The following is a 12179-nucleotide window of genomic DNA, read 5'->3' on the forward strand; positions in this document are numbered from 1 at the left end:
TTATTTGAAATGAGATATGGGGATAAGGGTTGACGGGCCAATCAAAGAGTATGGAACACATTTGGTGGCCGACAGACAGATAGGGGTGAGGGACATGCAACGTTTACACAGTGAAATTGAATAAAACACTAAAACCTAACGAAGAAAACAATGGTGCCACTAATGAGTAACAGAATCACACAAAACAACGAGGTAGGCAAGGACTTGCAGCTGGTGCAAAGCTTGTGGATATGCAGGCTCAGGGTGAGCAGGATGGTTGTGGCTGCAGTGCAGTGATGGTTGTGGCTACAGTACAGCTCGGGGCGTGGAGGTGAAGAGGTGCAAAGGCAATGTGAGGCAATGTCCTCCCAAGTCTTCTCACAGCCATGAACTGCACTCAAACTCCAACTGAACAGAACTATCACTGAAACTGGACAGAACTCTAGCAGAACTGAACTGCACTGCACTGGAAAGGAACCGAAACCAACGGAACTGCAACACTGCAGAACTAGCACTCATTCGACTCAAAAAGTAACTCATCTGCCACATGCAGGCATGGTTACGGCCCTGGTGACCTTTGGCACTGCCCTTTTGGACAGTGCGTCCTGCTCATTGGCCAACCACTCCTGTGGGTATGTTATCCTCTGGGTCATCCTGCGCCATGAGGTGGTCCCAATAAAACAATGTTTTACCGCCACCCCTTCTCCATAGCTCTGAAACCAATCTCGCCGCCATGGCCTGTGGTCCACTGGCAAGATAGTTCATGCTGTCTCCTTTTAAAGTACAATGCCCTTTCCATGTGTCTTGAGTGTCCAAGTCCTCTCCGGCCCTCGCCCCAAAACAGGAGGTTCTCACACATACAATCTTATCCCAAACTACACTGTGTGTAAATTACACATGCTGTCTCCTCAGCATCACATTTAACAAGACGACTTACTCTGAGATTTTCCCCTGTTTGCAAGAGTAGATCTATGCTATGCGAATAACACGGATTATGCTATTCTTACAACAATCTAGCTTTGGTGCCCTCCCCCCTCCCCCTTTTATACGTAACAGTGTCATCAGTTGTGTATCGTGATACATATTGTATCATCAGTTGTGTGTCGTGATATGTATCATATCATCACTTGTGTATTGTGATACATATTGTTACGGTTATGGGGGTAGATGGAGGAATTTAATTGGGAATTTACGATTGAATAGAGTAGTCTGGTCCGTGGACGTGTAGGAGACATCTCAATGCAATTAAGTAGGGAAACTGTGAGCTTAAGTGTTACGTGTCACAACGCGGGGGGGGGGGGGTGGTGTGTTAATTAGCTAGGGTTGAAGAATAAGCTTATCCATAATGTAATTTCCCCCCTGTGACTTTTCCCTATGTCTTTATAACTAAAAGCATGATAAAAAAGAAGCAAATGTGCCGAGCAGGCAGAAGCCCCGCCTCCAAGGGTGACGGCGGGCGAGGCCACACCCCGGAGGTGCAGATTGATGGGCGTAACGTCAGAAGCTAGCCCGTCGTGCGGAGCGGGCGGAGGCCCCGCCTTTCCTGGGTTTTGGGCGAGCAAGCCACGACCCGGATGAGAAAAGGGTGTTAGGTTTGTCGGTGAAGAGCAAGGGTTGGTTGCGCATTTCATTCGGGGAGATTGAGCGCACGCACGAAGTCAGAGGAGAGTGGAGTTCAGGGAAAGCGCACGCACAAGGCAGAGTTGAGTTGAGGGAAGGAACGCACACTGTCGAGAAAGAACGTAGCTATGAGATGGCCTGTAAGAACAGGGCTTTACAGCTGGCTTTCCTTCGACGCATGAAGAAGACAGCACAGTTCTTGTGTTCGTGTTGAGGCGATTTGGCTCGCGTGGTGAAACAATATTCCTGCCTTTGGCTCTTGGGTGGGTCGTGAGGACAATCCACGCACGATGCAACTGCACTGGGTCTCTGAGCCTTGGTGTTGAGTGCCACTTGCGGATTGCCTGGCTTACGTTTGTCCCGCTACGAGAGAAGCAGCTTGGCGCCATTTTGCACTCGTCTGCATGTGCTGGTGGAAGCGCCTTGATTCCAAGTTCCACAAAGACCAGTTCTGGCCCAAGCCAAGTGCAAGAGTAAAAAGAGGGTTTTTCTGTTTTTTTGTTTTGTTTTCCCTTTGTATTTAACTCCGTGTATAGAGGTGCCTCAACTTTAGGATTTATTGTCCTTTGTCAATATTTGTTGATTTTCATTAAATGTGTTCATTTTAAGAAACTGTATCCGTGTATTTGTAGTGGGGTTCGAGTATACCCCCCACCCCCCCCCCCCTTCCCCGTGCATCCATTGCTGTGCTGTGCTCCTCCGTTGCGCCCTTTTCCCACACACGCACATTCATCTGCAAGTTTTGGCTGTAGGCCTCCAAGGGAGAGAAGTTCAGCTGTCTGGGGGCTGGCGGTGTTAACCGTCCGTCACCACAATTTGGGGTCAGGGGGATTAATCTTGGCCGCCACCCCTGCGACAATATCGTATCGTCAGTTGTGTATCGTGATACGTATCCTATCGTGACACAGGCATATAGTTTCACCCCTGATCTCAACGTATTGTCAGCTCAGCTTGTTCCTCACATTCCAGTAAATTGCTCAATCTGTTTGTCTGGAGTTTGCGTTGCAATCAATGTTAAAATTTTGACAAAATATTCACAATAATATACCTTTTCTCCCTTTGAAACTTGTAAATATATTTGTTACTATCCTGTTGTTGAAACCCTCCCGCTGACACCGATTATCCTCGACAAAAAAGACATGTATTCCTCTGAAACAAGCATCGCCTTTTACATATTCCTGTAAGGTGAGGACAAACGAGCTGAGGCCTTGCATACTCTCGTACATTCATATGTTGGTGTCCTTAAGCCCTTAATTCATGATTTGACTTATGAACATCTCTCCAGATTCCCAGTGAACTCTCTACCAGCTCTTTCCTTATTTTCTCTCTCTCTCTCTTTCCTGTCGAATTCCTCACTCCTCTAGCCCTTCATCACGGCGCGGCTATGGCGCACTACGTCGATGAGCCACGCTACACTATCGAGCAAATCGACTTGCTGCAGAGGTTGAGACGGAGTGGTATGAACAAGCATGATATTCTCCATGCGCTCGATACGATGGAGCGTCTCGACTCTGAGCATGCGGACAAGTTTAGTCGCCGGCTCTCCTATGGAGGAACAGGTGGCTGCAATGCAGGGATGAGTTCGGGGTATGCCTCCAGCTATCCAGCTCCTTCCTCCTCGTCTCTGTCCACACCTGGCTCTGTTAGGGAACCCAAGGTGGGTAAGAAATTGTCATGTCATCGGTGTTTGTAAAAGTGTGTGCGTGCGTGTGTTTTAGCCAATTGCGCACCGTCCCGATCGAGTGGTGGTCACATTTGAATCCCTCCTCCTTGTGCTAAATTGATGATTCATTTTTGTTGAAGTTTCTCGAGTTTGAAACATTCTTTGTGAGTGATTAATCCATTTATGATATCCATGGGCTGTGTTGATTTATACCTTTATGTTAATTTGACTGTTGATCTTTACGTATTTGTTTTCTCCGAGGGTGGTTCAAGTTTGACCCAAACTTTCGTTTACTCTCATAATGAAGCTCGTCAGGACAATGATAGTAGCACTGCTTGCATTACCTCTTCTGGTACCCTCCAGATCTGGTCATGCACCTACCGGTTCCATCAGAGTGGAAGTTCTTGTATGTTTGCAGTACTGAATTTAATTATTTAGGATCCGTACTTAACCACTGCAGGACGTAATCCTGAATATCCTCGTTTGTTGGAATTCCTTGCCCCTCACGCCCCCCACTCTCCCACCACGTTGCATGTTAATGCGGATGAACTTCGCCACGACACTCCACAGCCAATTGTCTGTAAATTTCAACAAACTTGATGCTTTCTTTGACCAGAATTGTCATCATTATTTACTGTTCCACCCTCTTATCTTATTATACCTCCATATTGACTCTCAGCACTAAAGCAGGAAACACTTGGTAGTTGGTCTTGGTTATCAATGCTATCAAGAGCCATTCCTTCACGACTTGAGCGACACACATGACTGTGCCCGTTGTAAACAAAAATCCAGCTCCAAACTGAACCATCCTCATATTCCTTTATATATCCTCATATTCCAGATTCTCTGGGAAATCCGGATTCTTTATTTCATTGCTACCTGGAGCCCCTGTTTCTGAACGAGTAGGAGATGTGCAAAGCATGTCATGTTCACTTTTATTGTATTTTAGTTGTTTGCTGCGTCCGTATCACTCCACCGAGATTAGTTATCACCTAATGGAACGGAAGAGCTGTAATGCATTGCGAGTGCATTATTTTCTTCTTTTTGATGATTCCATTCCAAATGCCCTGCGATGATGGAAAAGCACCTGTTCAGGAATGTCCGAGCCCTGGCTCGATGGGCGTGACCTCGTGGATGCGTTCCTAAAAACTGCGACATTATCCTGACACGATTTTCTGTGTTCGGTAGGGGGAGTGTTTAGGAGTTTCTGTGTTTGGTAGGGGGAGTGTTTAGGAGTTTCTGTGTTCGGTAGGGGGAGAGTTTAGGAGTTTCTGTGTTCGGTAGGGGGAGAGTTTAGGAGTTTCTGTGTTCGGTAGGGGGAGAGTTTAGGAGTTGTGGGGGTGGGGTGGCAGGGTTAAGAAGTTATGGGGAGGGGGCGTTGAGTTGATGGAGGGTGGGATGGTTGAGTAGTTGCAGTGGGAAGGGGATTGAAGCCTTCGAGCTGGGAGGAGGAGGTTGAGGACTTGGGGTTTGATGACTTGGGGTTCGTGGAGAGGTGTTGAGGACGTGAAGTCACATTTCACATTGCGCGGATGTTCCACAGGTCCTGCTTATAAAAAACAAATCTAATAAATAAAGAGCACAGTCATTGTTTCCAGGAAGTGTTTAAGTGTCACACTTTTGAGCGTTTAAACATTGAACAATTACGCTAAATCACAGGAATTCTGCGTTGATAATTGGATTAGATGGAACACAGTGTTGCGTTGGATAAAAATTTTGTTATTGTTGTGTTTTGAGGGCCAATGTCGGAGGTGAAAAGCATACCGTGTTGTGTGGTTTATGCCGTGTGTCCTCGTAGCCGCAATATGGCAGTCCCACACCCTCTCAAAGTCACGGCTACGACCCGTCACCTCCACCTTGCAACCCCAGCACCACTAACCACGGTCTGCCATCCGGAGGCGATTCGGGTGGAGAAAGATCCAGCAACGGACTTGCATCTCCACGTTACCATGGCAGTACCAACACTCCTCTCCTCGTCCCGCCAATGCGCTGCTACGGCCTGGAGGCCATGGATGATGACGCGGATGTGGAGGAAAGGGTTGAAGAGCTCATGAGGTAATGACCGTAATTACTTTCTACATTATATCGATTGTTTATTTTAATTCAATTCACGTTACGAATGCTGTTAGGGGGTGAGGATTGGATTAAGGTTAGGGTGAAGGATCAAAACAAACAGGTTTGGCATCTCACGAAGAAACCTCCATGAAGAACCTCTCCTGTGCTGGAGAATCCTCGTACACGTGCCCAGTAACAGAGGGTCCTTGCAAGGACAGCCCTTCGACCCTTTGGGGCTCATTAGCTTGTGACACATGCCAAAATAATGAGTTCTCGGTAATTTTCATCCGATTGACTTGAAATTTGAGCAACATTTGCATATTGCGTCACTGGATCGGGAAACCAACTCTCTTTGAGGTCAAAAGGACAACTCGAGGTCAAACTTCTAAAATCATCAATTTAAATGTGAAAAATAATCAATTTTCATCCGATTGACCTGAGCTTTGATTAAGATTGTCAATTTTAATCTTAATGCAATGGACAATTTGATGTATCCATGGTAACCTTTGGAGAGGGGGTGGATTTTGCACATATCGTGCTCTGCACGTCTTTTTGATTTTTTTTGGTATACCTTGTCGTGGCTCGTGTGAGAGCGAACACACGACGCACAGCAAGGGGGGCATGAGAGAAGAGGGCGGGAGTGGGAAGGACAAAACAGTGGGGAACATGGGGAATACAAGATGGACATTACAGGGACTTTCAGGAAGGAAAGCAGGGGATTTGAAGGAGGTGGGCTTGAGTGGATTATCGGGGGTAGAAAAAATCGAGGATTTGGATGGGGGATGATAAGAGGTGGTGGTGAACAGCTGTTTTGAAGGCCTGGAGGGAAGAATGGGATTGAACAGAGTGAGGGAGTTTATTCCAAAGGCGGGGAAAAAGAGGAATAAAAGGGTGAAGGTGAGCAGTGATTCGTGATTTTGGTAGTTTTACCAGAAGGGGGTTGATGGCGGACCTTGACCGCCCTGCGGAAATGTGGTGGGGACAAATCGCAGAGAGAGCAGGGGGGGGGGCGAGGCTGGAGAGGAGACGGTAGAAGACAGAAAGACCATTGACCTGCCTGCGGTGAGAGAGTGAGAGGCCCAAAGACTCAACCTCATTGCGGGAGATGCCAATGATCTGAAATGCCTTGGTTTCCACAGCGTGAAGCCGAGAAAGCTGGGAGGCAGGAGCACCACCAGCCCGGAGGGGAGAGCAGTACTCCATCAGGCTGCGGACATAAACTTTGTAAGTGGTCAGGAGCTCAGGTGGGCCGAGGAAGGACTTTGCATGATGGAGGATTCCCAGTCGGCGACTGGCTTTGGAGGCGAGGTTTGAAATGTGGCTTTCCCAGGAAAGGTCATGGCAGATAGTGAGACCCAGAAGCTTGAAAGAAAGGACTTCTTCCAGAGGATTGTTGAGAAAGTGGATGGGGGGGTGGGGAGGGGGTTCTAAACGGTCCTTTCGGAGAGACATACTGAGAGTGTGAGATTTGTCCGGATTGAAGACATGTTCCACGTGTTGGACCAGTTTGTGATTTTATTCAGATCTGCAGTGAGCGAAGAAACTGCTGCTTGCCGGTCTGAGGGATGACAGATGGTACGGCAGAGGGTGGAGCCATCAGCAAAGAGATCTCCAGGATTTTCCAGAGTCCGAAAGATCATTGATGAAATCTCAAAGTTTGTCTGTCTGTTTGCAGGATATCTCAAAAAGTTGTGGACGGATTCGGATGAAATTTGGTTGACATGTTGGGTGTGACAAGGCAGAATTGGTTCAATTTTGGTGAAGATCCGGATACGAGAATAATTAAATTTTTTAATTGATTCTTCACCATTGAGAGATTGGGCCAAAAATGATATATTGTTGTGGTGCCGGGTATCGGTGGCGAGCACGACCGCTAAGGGGAGCAGTAGATTCGGCTCTACCGAACACCTGGAATTTATAGGTCGTCACCCCGGATAACTCCGGAGCTGACGGGTCACTTAAAGGACCGTGGCCGCCAATACTTCGACGGCGTGGGGTAGGGTTAATTGCCTAATTTTATTATACCTAAATACCCACCCAGTCTAACTACCGGGGAACCACACCCTCGGCCGACTCTGTCTGATTTGAGTCGCAGGTAACGACTCTGATCCGGCGTAACCGAGCGGAGTTACCAGAGCCGCGCCGGACCAAATGAACAATTTACCCTCGCTATCTCTCAATACACAGCGTGCAAAGCCAATGAAAGAAATACAGAAAAGAGCTAGTACATTAAAAAAGGGATATTTATTTATAACAATAATCGGGAAGGGGAACACAGAGCATAGTTATCACGACTAAAGAAAGGTATCAAATGTACAATGAGCAAAAGAAAGCACTTATACAATTCTACTTGAAGACGGGCCCACACACAGACACACACCCCCCTAAAGAAATGATGGCTGCTGATACCCCCAGCTCGGAGGGAAGGTGAGCTGGAGGTAAGGATGCTAGCTTGGACCTTCCCGCCTCGTGCGGCCCTTGACGATCCGGCTCGGCGGGACTCGAACCTGCAACTCGATGCCGCTGCAAGCACCGGGTACGGAGGGCAGCGTCGGGCTCCAGCACGCTCCTCCGGAACGCGACGAGACAGCGAGCGCCAGCAGAGGAGACAGGCAAGCGATTCTCGTCCTGACAGACTCGCAGGCAGGCGATCCTCTGCGGGACAGGCTCAAGGGAAAACAGACAGACCTCCTCGCGTGCACCCGCTCTTCTCTTCACCCCCCCCGACCCCGACGCAACTCTCCTCCGGATTGGCCGGTGGGTTGTCGGGCGACTCGGGGCGGCCTCCCGATTGGCTGGGGCGCACGTGTGGTGCTCGCCCTCCGCTCATTGGCTGGAGGAAATGCTCTCTTCCCCTTCTCAGAGCGGAGCTTTGACCCGAAATGACAAAACCTCCGCCCACATCCCCAGCCAAAAAACACGTGTGTAATGGCGACCGGTCGAGTGCAGGAAGGTGGCGTTGATGTAGTAGTAGTAGCTGTAGTTGTTGTTGGTGTTGTAAAAATCCTAACTATAAAATAATTTCACAGCGCACGTACACTTAATTCCCCATTAAACATAGGACGGGACCCTACCTAGAAACACATATTTACCGATATAACTGATCTATAGGACCTGGCTGTTGTGTGCGATAAGCTTCCAAATTCGTAACACTACCCCCTCCCCTTTTTACAGACTCGTCCCAAGTCATTGAATTTTCGTGTGACCAGCATGTGTAAGTTCTCCCCTAGTACGACTTACCTGCGGATCCCTGAGTGCGACATTTTTTTATACAGGTCCCAAAAATAAATAACGTAGTGCACTGCGTAACTATCAGACTCATACAGACAACTTAAATACATTGCCGGCGCTAAAGGCCCTGTCACACCTTGACAATTTAGCCAGCTTATGCCGATTTATGAAAAATTTGTCTAAAACGCTAGTACACGTCGAAGACGTTAGGGGTACGTTTTGTTTACGTTAAGAGCACACTGAAAAACACTGCCATACATCGTAGTACGCTGGCTTTCATCGTTGTACTTTGGGTTTTCCTCAAATTTTTTCATGCTTGAAATTTTACGACGTATGCCGGCGTATGACTCACACGTTCCGCTATGCTGGCCATAAGTTGTAGGCACGTTATGCGATCGTTGACACACGTTACTTGTAAGTTACTCATAAGTCGAAACACCTGGAGGTAATGTTTAGCATACCCGAAACTTATTTATAACCTATGAGTAACGTTTTGTAAGCACGCTACACAAACGTTGTTCACACTTTGCAACACGTTACTTGAAAGTACTACTACTACTATTACTACTACCAACATCGACATCACTAAATTCTCTCGAACTACGACTACTGCTACTACTACCAATACTACTACTACTAACATCGACATCACTAAATTCTCTCGAACGACTAATACTACTACTAATAACATCAACATCACTAAATTCTCTTGAACTACTACTACTACTACTACTACTACTAACATCGACATCACTAAATTCTCTCGAACTACTACTACTACCAACATCGACATCACTAAATTCTCTCGAACTACTACTACCACTACTAATAACATCGACATCACTAAATTCTCTCGAACTACTACTACTACTACTACTGCTACTACTACTACTGCTACTGCTACTGACATTGACATCGACTCAACATGGAGTCTGGAACACTGACGGGTTCCTCTTGCGAAGCCCATTTGTATATACCAATTCCCCTAAACGCTGCCAATACGCCATTATACGGTAGCTGTAAGTTCGAAACACGTTCAGTAAGTTCTGTGGTCGTCCGGAAGACGTCAATCAAATTTGTCTACATACGCCAATGTGCGTTTGAGATACATTACACACAAAGGTTCAAAGCATGCTACACAAAGGTTCAAAGCACGTTACTCGTAGGTTAAAAATTAAGTTTCGGGTATGCTAAACATTACCTCGACGTGTTTCGACTTATGAGTAACTTACAAGTAACGTGTGGCCGACGTGTGTAAACGATTGCGGAGCTTGCCGAGAACTTATGCCAGCGCATGCGGAACTTGTGAGCCATACGTCGAGTATGTCGTAAAATTTTCAGCATGCTTGAAATTTCACGACGTACTAGACGTACCACGTAATATGCCAGCGTACTTCATCGTTTTTCAGCGTGTTCCTAACGTATTCGTCGTGTCCCAGCGTTTTAGACACATTTTTCATAGGTCGGCATACGCTGACTAAATCGTCAAGGTGTGACTGCGATGTTGACACTTCCAATTTTCAGGTGATTATGATTTAAATCGGCGAGCGGCAGGTTTTTAACAGAGAACGCCATGAGTTCGTCGGCTTATACGTGCAGTGTGCTATGAATAAGTTAAATTATCGTTGGGCATAGGTTGTGAACGCCGACAACAGGCTAAGCATTCGTTGGTATAAGTTATCTTTAACACAACAAAACGTTCTGTGCCCGTTACTAATACGTTATGCATACGACCAACACGTTATGAATACGACCAAAACTTAAAAAAAAAAAACCTCAAAACTTCAGCGTACGCCAACTTTTTACGTGCATTTTTATACGTTGCCATTCCTGGCTAAAACGTCAAGGTGTGACAGGGCCCTAAGACAAACAACAGGTGGGTTAAACTTATTTTCAATCTTATCTAATATTTACACTAAACATGGCCCAGGACCTGTCATCTGTGGGATAAAGGCACAGCAACGTTACCAGTTTGTGTGGGTGAGTGCACAGCAGCTGAAGGTCAGTCATCCTCAGGGCCTGCTCAAAAGGTCCCCCTTGGGTGTTTCTTTCCGTGGACCTTCCTCTTCGTTCCTTTCATACCCCAGCTGCTGGAGGCAACTCACCCTAACACGGCAGGCCATGCGCCGTTCTACAGGCCATTTGAAGAGGCCTTTATTCACGAACCGGGAGGTAGCCGGCTGCTCAATGCAGTCCCTGGCTCCTCGTGAATGGATGGACAGGATGCAAAAAACACAAAGAGTGATGAATGATGGGGCTGCCTGCAGGGCAGTCCTTGCAAAACACTTGCTGGTAGATCCTGGCGCACATGGTTGGATGGTGACTTGGGGCAATGCAAACAAAAGGTAGCAGGCATGGGGTCATGACAAAGGCAGGCAACAAAGACATGGCAAGGCAGATGCGGACCAGAGGTACAGCACGAAAACAGGTCGGCATATGAAGCTGGCCGGCCTCTAGTATGGTCCCCTGAGGTCTGGAGGGAGTGCGGTGGTGCCGGCCGCTCTGAAAACGGACTCGGACCTACCCTACTGTCTCCCCCCAACCTATCGCCTTTGCCTGTCTTTGTCCATACCCACTCCTTTAGTTTGCAACAACAAAACAAATTTAGACCCCTTTTTATTTATTTTTATTTTATTAGTAGTATTATTTTTTATTTTTATTTTTCCCTTTATAATTGCTTGTCCCTAACCCCCTCACTGTCTTTGTCCGGCTAACCTATCCTGTCCACCTAGCCTACTCCCAACCCCCAAAATCCTTTCTGAGGCGACGAAGAAAGAGACTAGTGTCCTGCCTCGAGGCCCAACAAAGCCCCAGAATAGCCTCCCACGTAATTCAGCCATCTTACCAAGGTGTGTCTTGCGGCCTACTGAGAGCGAAGGGATGGATTGTGCGAAGGGAAACATTTCCAAACTATCCCAGCATTTATTAACCTAAAACTACCCCGGGGCTTTTCAAAACGCCTGTCACTTTAAACTATCGGTTCTGGAAACCATGATTCCCGTCGCCTGTGTTGGTGTCCATTATTAATTTGGATCCTGCCCACAAATTTTCACTCGTGCCCTTGCACAATTTCATGGCTGGGCAGCATGGCTCACTTGGCAGGGATTTCCCTCCTGCCAGATTCTAACTACGGCACCCCCGGGCCCTGAGGCTGTCTCCGAGCCTACCTGCTCCCTATGAACGCGGGGGGTTGCCCTTCCTGGCATTGCCCCCCTCTGATGCCCACGTGGCATTTTGGTGCTTCGGGTCCTGTTCCGCGGGTCACCCGTGCCCACTACAATATCCCGGTTCCTTGGACCCTTGGCCTACTCTGGCCGACTAGTCCGGTGCCCGGCGTGCCCTCTACTCGATACGCTCATTACAACAGCCACGCTCCCAGCCGGTGAATGAACTCTTGCACCCCTCCAAATGGGTTTCGTGCCTTCAAACACCACCAACACAGAACGACCTCCTTTTGCTAAATTTAACTAACTCACTAACTAACATTACACTGACCCCGGGGTCACTTGGGTGGGATTCACTCCTCCCCCCACTCATTCATTCACACCATGCATTGCACATTCACTCCATTCACACACTTGGGCCCGCTGTCCCATACTCACTCAACATGCATCTTTCTTTCACTTTTATT

At 47.6% G+C, this 12179-nt stretch overlaps 1 protein-coding gene across 10 annotated transcripts in view; it reads left to right on the forward strand.

Annotated features, from left to right (window-relative positions):
* The window catches only part of HMBOX1 (homeobox containing 1), a 40825-nt gene that overhangs the window by 5336 nt on the left and 23310 nt on the right, over positions 1–12179 (forward strand). For all 10 annotated transcript variants that reach the window (XM_085862839.1, XM_085862843.1, XM_085862846.1 and 7 more), the window contains exons 2-3: positions 2964–3256; positions 5061–5317. In XM_085862839.1, the coding sequence (XP_085718965.1) occupies positions 2984–3256; positions 5061–5317 (530 nt within the window). In that variant the 5' untranslated portion in view covers positions 2964–2983. The remainder of the gene's footprint in view (positions 1–2963; positions 3257–5060; positions 5318–12179) is intronic.

Source organism: Eptatretus burgeri, chromosome 17 (genome assembly GCF_056783735.1).
Source record: "Eptatretus burgeri isolate ZD-2024b chromosome 17, Ebu_testis_v1, whole genome shotgun sequence".
NCBI lineage: Eukaryota > Metazoa > Chordata > Myxini > Myxiniformes > Myxinidae > Eptatretus > Eptatretus burgeri.